An 11,754-nucleotide genomic window follows, 5' to 3' on the forward strand; every position below is an offset into this window, starting at 1 on the left:
CAACAACACACACACACACACACTACACACAACACACACACTACACAACAACACACACAACAACACACACACACACACACACACACACACACACACACATTCACAAACAAACACACACAAACACACACACACACACACGCACAGCTGCGTGACCCACGTGACGGCAACGTGTACTACCTGAACAAGCGGACCGGCGCAACGCAGGTGGAACGACCACACAACTTCCACGAGGAGCGCGTGGAGATCCGCTCGTTTGAGTACGTCACGCTGGACGACGGCTCCGAGGTGACCACCTACGTCGATGACAACGGGCAGCGCATGTACATGGACTGGGACCGGCAGGAGTGGATGCCGTTCCCGGACGAGTGGTACCCGCAGCAGCCGGAGACGGAGCAGGCCCTTGACGAGACAGACGCGCGCGTGGGCCAATACAACCACCCGACGCGCGGCGTGCTCACCACATATCTGTTTGAGAACGAGCGCAACACGCGGCTGTACTACGACGAGGACATGGGCCAGTGGGCGCGCATGCCGCTGCAGTGGGAGTGCGACATCCCCGAGGTGCGCGCCATGCTGCACGACATCAGCGAGAGCCTCCCGCACTGGACCAACGTCAACGAGCAGCTGCTGGCGCTGCGCGAGTGCAACTACAACCTCCCCGACGCCATTGCCTTTGGCGAAATCAACTTCCCTGCGCAGGGCGGCAAGGGCGGCAACAGCAAGCAGGGCGGGGCGCTGACGCTGGCGGCGGTCGAGCGGATTGCCGAGCTTGAGCGGCAGGTGGCAGAGAAGGACCAGCAGCTGAACAAGCTGCTGGAGGACAAGCAGCATCAAGAGTCGTCGGCGAAGCGCGAGCTCGTCAGGGAGAAGACGCGCGTCGAGGGCGAGATGATGCGCAGGGAACGCTTCGCCGCAGACGCAGAGGTGTGTGTGTGTGGCTTTGTGTGTGTGTGTGTCTGTGTGGTTTTGTGGTTTTGTGTGTGTGTGTCTACTTGTGGTGTGTGTCTACTTGTGTTTGTGAGGGCGCTAGCTTGAGTGCAGTTACCCGTATCTGTGCCCTCAGCGGTGTCACACACAGTCACGTGTGTCCACGCCTTCACGCGCCCCTTCACGCGCCCCATTCCCCAACCCAACCACAACCCCCTTCCCCTCTTCCTTTCCCTCGAGACAGGAGCGCATTGAGAAGCTGATGAACACGAACAACGAGCTGCGGGACAAGGTGCGAGAGCTTGAGTCGCAGCTTGTGACACAGCAGGCAGACGCTGACCGCCTTGCCCAGCTTGAGGACCAGGTTGCCTCCCTCGGCGGCGACGAAACAGGGGTACGCTCTCATCGTGGGGGTGTTGTTGCTGTTGGTGGTGGTAGTGTTGTTGCTGTTGGTGGTGGTGGTGTTGTTGCCGGTGGTGGTGGTGTTGTTGTTGTTGTTGTTGTTGTTGTTGTTGTTGTTGTTGTTGTTGGTGGTGGTGGTCATCTTGTTGGTGTTGTTGAGGTGCGTACTGTGTCGAACACACGCCCTTCGCCCTTCCAACAAACGTAACACAAGACTATTCCCCCCCTCCCTTTTTCCCCCTTAATTCTTAGGCGAAGAAGAAGGCAAAGGAGCTTGCGAACCAGCTTGAGCAGATGCGCATGGAGAATGTTGCGCTGAAGCTGAAGGTGCAGGAGTACAAGGACAAGGCGACGGACGGCGCGGCGCGGGCAGACGTGCTGCGAGACTTGCAGCGGCAGGTGGCCAACCTCAAGCGCGAGCAGCGCCAGACACAGGAGGAGCTGCAAGGCAACATCGACACGCTGGTGCCCATGTTCAGCACGGCCATCACGCATGCGCGCGGGCTGCTCACCAACGTGCACGCGCAGCTGGACGAGGTGACGGCCAAGTATCTCAAGGAGCAGATGCAGCGCAAGCTGCTGTACAACAAGGTGCAGGAGCTGCGCGGCAACATCCGCGTGTTCTGCCGTGTGCGGCGCGATGACCGTGGCGATTGCGTGTTCCGGTTTGCCTCGGACACGGAGATGGAGGTGAAGACGCTGCAAGGCAAGACGGCGCTGGTTGAGTTTGAGCGGTGCTTTGGTCCTTCCTCCACGCAGGAGCAGGTCTTTGCCGACACCAAGCCCATCATCCTCTCCTGCGTGGACGGGTACAATGTCTGCATCATCGCATACGGCCAGACTGGTGCGTGGTGTGCATTGTACTGTGCTGTACTTGTTTGTGTGCGTGTTTTGCGCCGTGTATTTTGTGTGTTGTGCGTGTGTGTGTGTTTTGCACTGTGTGTTTTGTGTGTTGTGTATGCGTGCGTGTGTTTGTGCATGCGTGCGTGTTTGTGTTTTGTCTGTGTTGCGGGTGTGTGCGTCGTGTGCGTTGTGTGTGTGTTGTGTTGTGTGTGTAGACATGGCGGCATGTGTCTGCGTTTGAGCATCGCGTGCGAACATGTCACAACTTGTGTGCTCCGCTCCCCTTGCTTACTTCTGGTTGTGCTCATTCGCCGCGCGCCTCCCCCTCCCCCAAACACACACAACCTGACGCGTGCGCATTGCTGCTTCCCTTTGCGTGACTGCGCAGGCTCTGGCAAGACGTACACAATGATGGGACCGCCCAACAACCCCGGTGTGAACCGTCGCGCCATTCAAGAGCTGTTCACACTCATGGGCGAGCGCAAGGAGACGGAGTACAAGGTGCAGGTGTCCATCATGGAGGTGTACAACGAGAAGATCTTCGATCTGCTTACTGCCGAGCGCAAGAAGGACCTCAAGCTGCACTCGGGCCCCAACGGCACATATGTTGGCGGGCTGGTTGAGATTAACGCGACGTGTGAGGAGGACGTGCTCAAGGCAATTGAGACGGCCGAGCAGCACCGCTCTGTGGGCGCCACGCTCATGAACACAGACTCGTCGCGGTCCCACCTCCTGCTGCAGCTCACGGTCACCGCATACAACACCATCTCAAAGGCCACGACGGTGGGCAAGCTGACGCTGGTTGATCTTGCCGGGTCTGAGCGCGTGTCCAAGACGGAGGCGAGCGGCGAGCGGTTGGTGGAGGCCGCAGCCATCAACAAGTCCCTGTCTGCACTGGGCCAGGTGTTTAAGTCGCTGGCCACCAACTCCCCGCATGTGCCATACCGCAACTCGAAGTTGACGCACGCGCTGCAGGACTCGCTTGGCGGTGACTCGAAGACGGCCGTATTTGTCAACGTCAGCCCCTTGGCGACCAACCTCTCCGAAACACACATGACCATCAAGTTTGGCCAGGGCATCCGCAAGATTGAGCTTGGGCCCGCCACCAAGCACAAGAAACCCGGGCCTCCACGCCCGCGCAAGTAGCGCCCCTTGTTGTTGAGGGTTGTATGTGTGTGTGTGTGTGTGTGTGTGTGTGTGTGTTTGTTTGGTTGCATTCGCGTGTTTGGTTGTTTGTTTGGTTGGTTGTTTGCGCTGTGCGTGAGTGAGTGTGGTTTGTTTGTGTCGTGTGTGCACGTGCGTATGCGCGTGTCGTGCATATGCGTTTGTGCGTGAGTGTACATTGCTGTGGGTGTCCGGGTTGATCTTGGGGACTCTTTGTTTCGTTGTTGACACGTGCACGATTTCCGACCACGCTGCTTTGTGCGTGCGCCTCAATCTGGGTGTTGTGACCAAGCCGTTCGTCGTTCTGCTTCTTGTGTGTTTTTGCGTTTTCTTCGCCTTTTGCTTAGAGTTGTGCATCCGTTGGAACACCTGTTCACCTGTCCATTTGGTTTTCCGCATGTTGTTGTTGTTGTTGTTGTTGTTGTTGTTGTTGTTGTTGTTGTTGTTGTTGTTGTTGTTGTTGTTGTTGTTGTTGTTGTTGTTGTTGTTGTTGTTGTTGTTGTTGTTGTTGTTGTTGTTGTTGTTGTTGTTGTTGTTACATGACCTGATGTGAAGACGACCAATCCGCCCGCCCGTTTCACCACTTTACCCTCCTTTTCTTTCTTCTTCCACCTCCTTTTGACCCCGCCCGCCTGCAACAACGTGGGAGGCAGCATTTACAGCGTGTCTGCGCGTCCTTGTTGGTCTCCGTTCAACTAGTAAACACGTGCTTCTTTGCAAAGCTTGTGAGGTGTGTTTGTGTGGTGCAGTGTCTTGTTTGTTTGTTTGTTTGTTTGTGTGCATGTATTCGTGTGTGGTTTGTGTTTTGTGTGGTTTGTGTTTTTCGCGGCGAGCTGGGTGGCAAAATCACCATTTTACCCACACACGACTGACAGAGGATGACATCAGTGAGCGGAAAAAATAAGTTTTCATCACCGGCACACATTCAAAACCACCCGAAATATGCGTCAATCGCTTCCATTTTCCGTTGGCTGTCCCACGCACAACAGAGAACGAAGACAGCAAACCTCAGAGCGCAAGCACAGAACCATCTTTTCCTGTTACCTCCGGGATTGCCGATTATTCACATTGATGCCAACGACTTTCTGCATCCAAGATGGCGCAGCGCAGATCGGCCACCGCAGCAGGCAGCACTGACGGAACACCGCCGTGTGTCAAGAAGAAAGAAGGCCGATTGTACACCGGGAGCCTTGACAATGAGGAGTACGACGCCTTCAAGAAGTGGCTCAAGAAGCAGCGCAAGGAAAACTCCAGGACGCTGACGGTGGACGCAAAGCTGGACATCGTCGCCGTGCAGGCGTACTTTCGCCATGAGAAGTTTGTCCACGCGAACAAGTCAGGGAGGCCCAAGCAGTATCGGTTCACGGCACTCGCAAAGAACGTCCTTCAGCGCAGCACAGACGTCTGTCAACAAGCATGGAAGGACTACGAGCGCGCGCAAGCGGTGTCAGTCGCGACGGCCACGCGGGAAAGACGACGAAGTTCAAGCGCACTGAGGCATTGCGTGTGAAGCTGCAGACTGGTTGTACGAGCGCACTGTCAAGGGCAACCGAACTGTGGCAAAGGACGTGCTCGGCTTCTTCTGCTCCTCCGGTGTGCTGCCGATGTACTCTGATCCCACTTCGAAAGCGAACGCCCTGAGAGCTGTGCAACGATACCTGGAGTCCCTTGGCTACGAGAGAGGTCAGCGAGGCGGTTGCACCACCTACATGGAGAAGGAGGAGGTGCTGATCAAACGAGACGCGTACATCACCCAGATGATCAAGGCCCGACAGCAGCGGCGACGCATTGTCTACCTCGACGAGAGCTACATACACCACCACTACCGCCGGCATGATGAGTCGCTGTACGACCCCGGTGATAACCGCCTGCTCCCCAAGCAAAAGCACAAAGGCCGGCGCTTCTGTTTCATCGCGGCAATCATCTCAAGCGACCCTGCAGTACCAGAAGCAGAGCGATCCGAGGAACATCGTGCACAGCTGTTACCCGAGACGCTGGACATCTTTGAGGGGGGCAAGAAGCAGAGTGGCAAGGCGCAGACCAAAGACTACCATGGCATGTTTGACAGTGCGTACTTTGAGCGCTGGATGCAGACGCTGCTCGCCACGCTCGACGCCCGTGGCATCAAAAACACCATCATTGTCATGGACAACGCCAAGTACCACAAGTCACTCCCAGCGGACACGCCCAAGCAATCATGGAAGAAGGCAGCCATGGTCGAGGCCTGCACGGCGCGCGGCCTGCCAGTATCCGACACCGACACTCGGGCCTTGCTGTGGGCCAGGCTGCGCGACCACATTGCACAAACAGTCAAGCCCGTCGTCGTGCAAATGGCAGAGGACGCTGGGCACGAGGTGCTGTGGACACCGCCGCATTACTCCGACCTTCAGCCCATCGAGATTGTTTGGGCAAACGTGAAAGGAGACGTTGGTCGACAGTACAACTACGACACAACGTTCAAGGACGTGCGCCAGCGGTTGGACGAGGCGTTTGCAACCCTGACACCGAAGACAGTTGAGGGATGCATTGCAAAAGCAAATGCTCGGCTGGATGAGCTTTACAGGCAGATCACGAGCCTCGATGAGGTGGATGAGGAGGCAATCGATGATGGGGTGTTCGATGACGAGCAGTGTGATGATGATGATGAGAATATGGAAGAGGTCGATGTTGTGAACGAGGACAAAGACAAGGACAGTGACGAGGACAGTGACGAGGACGACGATGAGGGTGAACATGAAGACGAGGATTAGTGTGAGTGGTTTGCCTGTTGTGTGGTTCATTGTGACTTGGTGGGTGGATGTGGGGTGGGGTGCCGTAGTCAATTGTGCTGAGGGAAAGGGGGTTTTTAGCGTGTTCTCTGTGGTCGAGAACGGCGAAATAAATCGTCAAACACGTTAATGTGATTTTCCGCTCACTGATGTCATCCTCTGTGAATACAGTGTTTCCCTACGCGAAATTCTTTTTGCTTCTTTGGTTTCCCCGCCCCCTTTCCTGAATTGGTGGATGCCGACGTTTGGCGCTTTGCTGTCCGCGCTATTTCTGTGTCAAACGCCCACACCGCAAGCCACTCGTGCCACCCTTTCCCGTTGTGGCAGGGGGCTATCTCTGCAACCAACACGCAAGCCAGCTGTGTCTCTTTGTCCGCTGTCTTGCTTGCAGGCTTCGCTGGCGTGGCATGGCGCAGTGAGTTGGCACAACAAACATAGCACAACAACAAAGCAAAGAAAGCACAATACGGACTGCACGCTGCACGTTTGTTTGTCAAATCATCATCACGTTGAGTAGTTCATTTATCTCGACTGCACTTTGAACGACCACTGAACCAGCAAGCCAGCCAGCTCCCCGCTCTTTTCTCCCCCTTTTCCCAAACCACCACCACAAAACAACCAGCCATGGGTGACGAGGATGTTGCTGCTCTCGTTGTTGACAACGGCTCCGGCATGTGCAAGGCCGGCTTCGCCGGTGACGACGCTCCCCGCGCCGTCTTCCCCTCCATTGTTGGCCGTCCCCGCCACCAGGGCGTGATGGTCGGCATGGGCCAGAAGGACTCGTACGTCGGCGACGAGGCCCAGAGCAAGCGTGGTATCCTCACGCTCAAGTACCCCATTGAGCACGGCATTGTGACCAACTGGGACGACATGGAGAAGATCTGGCACCACACCTTCTACAACGAGCTCCGCGTTGCCCCCGAGGAGCACCCCGTCCTCCTCACCGAGGCCCCGCTCAACCCCAAGGCCAACCGTGAGAAGATGACCCAGATCATGTTCGAGACGTTCAACACCCCCGCCATGTACGTCGCCATCCAGGCCGTGCTCTCCCTGTACGCCTCTGGCCGTACCACGGGTATCGTCCTCGACTCTGGCGATGGTGTCACCCACACCGTCCCCATCTACGAGGGTTACGCCCTTCCCCACGCCATCCTGCGTCTCGACCTTGCCGGCCGCGATCTCACCGACTACATGATGAAGATCCTCACCGAGCGCGGCTACTCCTTCACCACCACCGCCGAGCGCGAGATTGTGCGTGACATCAAGGAGAAGCTCTCCTACGTCGCCCTCGACTTTGAGCAGGAGATGGCCACCGCCGCCTCCTCCTCCAGCCTGGAGAAGAGCTACGAGCTCCCCGATGGCCAGGTCATCACCATTGGCAACGAGCGCTTCCGCTGCCCCGAGGCCCTCTTCCAGCCATCCTTCCTCGGCATGGAGGCCACCGGCATCCACGAGCACACCTACAACTCGATCATGAAGTGCGACGTCGACATCCGTAAGGACCTCTACGCCAACACCGTCCTCTCTGGCGGTACCACCATGTTCCCCGGCATTGCCGACCGCATGCAGAAGGAGATCACCGCCCTCGCCCCATCCACCATGAAGATCAAGATCATTGCTCCTCCCGAGCGCAAGTACTCTGTCTGGATTGGCGGCTCCATCCTCGCCTCCCTCTCCACCTTCCAGCAGATGTGGATCTCCAAGGCCGAGTACGACGAGTCTGGCCCCTCGATTGTCCACCGCAAGTGCTTCTAAGCAGGCACGCGGACGAGCTAGCGAACGAGCGAGCGCGAGCACCCAAACATAAATACAAACACTGCTGTTTTGCCGTTGTTTGCCTGCTTGCTTGCTGCTGCTTCTGCTGGCGATAACTTTTGCCTATCGACGTTCCCCTTCTTCTTATCTCTCTTCCCCTGTTTGCATTGCACCCCCCCCCCTTCTTTTTGCTTATCTCTTGCCCTGCTGTACATTTTGCCTACCCATGTATGTGTGCGTGTTGAGCGCATCGCAGCTGCTGCGACTGCGTGAGTAAAACAAGCACCAATCCAACTCGAAAGAAAGTTCATGCGTGGGTGGGTGGGTGGGTGTTGTTTGAGCTGGGGAGTTGAATCGAACGCACGCGTTCCCCCCCCCCCCTTATCTGTTTAGAAGGCGCAACACAAGCGTATGACACAGCATCCAAGGTGACATACACACACACACACACACTCTCTCTCTCTCTGGCACACTGTCTCACTCTCAAGCACATGGCACACTCAATACACACAGACACACAGACACACACAACAGAACAACCAGCACACACGCACAGCACACACAGACACAGACACAGACACACACGCACAGCACACACACACACACACACACACACACACACACACACACACACACACAAACACACTGAACCCAAACACACACACACCAGTGAACTGCCTGCTGTCCGGCTCAATCAAGGTCCGGAGTTTTGTTGGCTTGCTCGTTCAGGGATGTGGAATTCTTTGCAGATTTCTGTAAAGAAGTTCGCTGCCGAAAATAACTGTAAAATAAAACAAATCGCCCACGTCACCACCAAAAAGAAAATCAAGAAATTCTCGAGAGACGGTTGCTGGCTCGGTTGGCACTGTTTCACTTTTCGTCTGCGCTCTCGATCCAGCTGTTCTTGCTCCGTTGCATCTCCGAACCACCGACCACCTACCACCACACCGTCAAAGTGAGTGCGAGCGACCGACCGTACGGATGCACCGTGCTTGTCGTCGTGGTGTTTGCACTGTGTCTGGATTTGGGTTTGTGGATGCTTCGTTGATGGCGTTGTGCTGCGCGTTTGGCTGATGCTGTTTTGTTTGTGATTGTGGTCGCTTGCTGCGATGATGGCTACGTCAGCAAGTGCGCACGCACAGAGCGTTGTTTGTGTTTGTGTTTGTGTTTGTGTTGCATGTGTGTGTGGTGTGTGCGCCTCTTGCGATGCGGTGATTCGCCTGCCGCAGTGTATCTAGCACGGCCAAGCAGCCCCGGTCTCTCCCCCTGTCTGCATTCCTTTTTGGCAACGCAGCATGCACTCACGTTGCTTTTCTTGACAACCTCGCGCTTCTGCTTTTGTTCTTGGCGCGATTTCCGTTATCGTTGCTGCCCAATCGACCTGACTCTGCAACCATCCATCACACAGCATGGTGAGTCGTGCGCGGGATTCTGCGGATCCCCAATGCCTCCTTGCCATGCACCTTCTTTCTGTTTGGCTTTCGTGTTGGTGTTGTTGTGTTTATGTTTCTTGTTTGTCGACACCATGCGTGACATGCTCAGTGATCGCTGGGTCCTGTCTTGCTCTGTATGTGCTCTGAATGCTGGTGTCGTCGTTTATGTTTGCTTTGTTTGACGTTCTGCTTCTGCAACGATTTGCTTCCTTTTGGTTTTGTTCATCATCAATCGTGTTGTGTGTTGCTTTGTATGTTAACGCCCCCTCCTTATCTCGCAACGAACGCACCCCCCCCCCCCAACACACTCATACTGTCCCAGCACGTTGACATCCGTTCTTGCTCTTTCTCACCCGTGTGCATGTGCGTGTGTGTCACTGTCACTTGTATGTTGCTGGTGCTGTAGGCCTCTGGCATTCAAGTGAACCCCCAGGTCGTTGAGACCTTCAACCAGCTGAAGATCAAGCACGACATCTCCTACGCCATCTTCTCCCTCAGCGACGATCTCACCGAGATTGTTGTGCAGGAGGTCTCCGCCAACGGCGACTACGACGAGTTCATCAGCAAGCTCCCCACGGTGCGTGCAGTGGTGGTTGCGTTGGATGGGAGGTTGCTGTTGGCCCTTGCTTGTGTGCGTTGCGTTGCGTTGCGCTGAGAATTTATTCATTTGCAAGTGTACATGTGCACATGCGTGCAGCGACCATTATCAAGTTACACACACACACACACACACACACACACACACCACACACACAACAGCGTACAAGTGTGCTCACGCCTCTCGCCTGTCAATGCTGTTGTCATTTTTGCCTGCCTGCCTACTTGCATTCATGCATGCATGCACACAGGACAAGTGCCGCTACGCCGTCCTCGACTTCAAATACACCCTCAACGATGGTGGCCAGCGCGACAAGATTGTCTTCTTCGCATGGTGCGTTTGTGTGCAAGCTGTAACATTGCGTGTGCCAGTGCTGGCAGCTAGCTGTTCTGACATGCTTATCCCTCTCTGCCAATGAAACATGCGCACATGAACCATGCGCACCGTCACACGTCACACTGACGCTTGACATGCGCGCACACGCCATCACGCTCGCTCTCTTTCTTCGTTCCCAACACTCAATCACGCTCGCTCTCTTTCTCCGTTCCCAACACTCAATCACACACACACACACACACACTTGCACCAACAGGACCCCTGACACGGCGTCCATCAAGGACAAGATGCTGTTTGCGTCGTCCAAGGACGCGCTGAAGAAGCAGCTCAACGGCATCCACACTGAGATCCAGGCCACAGACCTCGACGAGGTTGAGTATGAGGAGGTCTACAACAAGGTCTCCTCTGGCGGCACCAAGTAACCGCGCCACCACGTTCTCTCCCCTCCTGTCTTGGCTGTTTCCCATTTTGCGCTGATTCCATCCCTCGCTCCTCATGTCTTCCCACACCACGTTATCCCTCGCTTCTGCTTTTCTGACGCCTGAATGGGTGCGTGTGGTGCTGTTCAACGTGGAAGCATGGTTCGTGCCTCTCTGTCTCCGTGCCCCTTGTGTTTCTCCCGTCTTTTTTACCCATCAACAACCAAGACGTACGTGCGAATTGCCATCCCCCTATTCAGGTGCAATCTCAATCGTGTCCTCTCTTCTTTCGTGTGCATCAATGAATTTCCCCTGCGCCTGCAAAGGGGATTGATCCTCCAAAAAATAAAATGCCCAAAACAACCGCATTTCAAGTTTGTGTGTGTGTGTATGTTGTTGTTGTTGTTGTTGGTGTTGGAGGGACCCCAATACGACCTCCCCAACTGCCTAGAATGCTTTCATTGCTGTAACCCCAACGAAGAGAGGCGATATGTACAACAGGCAGGCAGCACGCGTAACCCTGGAGCGTGGTGCTCAGGTGCGGTGTGGGCTGCGTGCAAGGCGCTCTTGTTGCTCTGGGGTGCGCGGCGACGTCACAAGCTCGTCCAGCAGCCGGTCCCACTCGTAGATGTTGTCCGGGTTGACGGGGGTGTACCGCCACACACACTCCCGCGCCTGACGCGTGATGGTGGTGGTGGTCGTGGTGGTGGTGGTGGTCGTCGTCGTCGTGAGAAACACGCATAGCCGGCTGCTGTATTGACGATAAGCGAACACGCACACACACACACACCCATACACACACACACACATACACCTACCTTTGCGTTGTATGCGTCGAGGTTGCTGTCGTGGGTGAGGATGGCTTCCCTCAGCTTATCGCGGCCCATGTACCCGTCGTCCCCTTCGTAGTAGTACCCACAATCCTGGCAGCAGTCGTGTGGCGAGGTGATGTTGATGTTGATGGTGATGGTGACGGTGTCAACAGAGATGTAAGAGGGCATGAATTGCAATGCGCTTGCTGTGCAGCACAAAACAACACAAATACGACCAATGTCGGGCACTCAGGGCACGCATCAGCACACACACACACACACACACACACACACACA

General features: G+C 55.6%; 5 protein-coding genes across 5 annotated transcripts in view; 4 read left to right on the plus strand and 1 right to left on the minus strand.

Moving 5' to 3' along the window:
• PTSG_01551 (Kifc3 protein) overlaps positions 1-3,376 on the plus strand; it is a 4,379-nt gene extending 1,003 nt beyond the window's left edge. The window contains exons 2-5 of the mRNA XM_004997473.1: positions 145-924; positions 1,172-1,321; positions 1,582-2,173; positions 2,561-3,376. Of these exons, the coding sequence (XP_004997530.1) occupies positions 145-924; positions 1,172-1,321; positions 1,582-2,173; positions 2,561-3,318 (2,280 nt within the window). The 3' untranslated portion in view covers positions 3,319-3,376. The remainder of the gene's footprint in view (positions 1-144; positions 925-1,171; positions 1,322-1,581; positions 2,174-2,560) is intronic.
• A 1,006-nt stretch (positions 3,377-4,382) lies between these two features.
• Positions 4,383-6,086, plus strand: PTSG_01552 (uncharacterized protein; the record flags this gene model as incomplete). Its single annotated transcript, XM_004997474.1, has 2 exons — positions 4,383-4,817; positions 4,855-6,086. Exons 1-2 carry the CDS (start codon positions 4,433-4,435, stop codon positions 6,084-6,086), a joined length of 1,617 nt encoding a protein of 538 aa, XP_004997531.1. The 5' UTR covers positions 4,383-4,432.
• A 490-nt stretch (positions 6,087-6,576) lies between these two features.
• PTSG_01553 (non-muscle actin) lies at positions 6,577-7,861 on the plus strand. Its single transcript, XM_004997475.1, has one exon. It carries the CDS (start codon positions 6,729-6,731, stop codon positions 7,857-7,859), a length of 1,131 nt encoding a protein of 376 aa, XP_004997532.1. The 5' UTR covers positions 6,577-6,728; the 3' UTR covers positions 7,860-7,861.
• An 871-nt stretch (positions 7,862-8,732) lies between these two features.
• Positions 8,733-11,013, plus strand: PTSG_01554 (cofilin). Its single transcript, XM_004997476.1, has 5 exons — positions 8,733-8,814; positions 9,268-9,271; positions 9,699-9,869; positions 10,141-10,223; positions 10,483-11,013. The coding sequence occupies exons 2-5, from the start codon at positions 9,269-9,271 to the stop codon at positions 10,646-10,648; spliced, it is 423 nt and encodes a 140-aa protein (XP_004997533.1). The 5' UTR covers positions 8,733-8,814; position 9,268; the 3' UTR covers positions 10,649-11,013.
• Positions 10,919-11,754, minus strand: part of PTSG_01555 (uncharacterized protein) — a gene marked incomplete at its 5' end in the record, with an annotated part of 3,004 nt that continues 2,168 nt past the window's right edge. The window contains 2 exons of the mRNA XM_004997477.1: positions 10,919-11,320; positions 11,464-11,663. Of these exons, the coding sequence (XP_004997534.1) occupies positions 11,180-11,320; positions 11,464-11,663 (341 nt within the window). The 3' untranslated portion in view covers positions 10,919-11,179. The remainder of the gene's footprint in view (positions 11,321-11,463; positions 11,664-11,754) is intronic.

The sequence above is a fragment of the Salpingoeca rosetta genome, assembly GCF_000188695.1.
Source record: "Salpingoeca rosetta unplaced genomic scaffold supercont1.4, whole genome shotgun sequence".
NCBI classification, from domain to species: Eukaryota; class Choanoflagellata; order Craspedida; family Salpingoecidae; genus Salpingoeca; species Salpingoeca rosetta.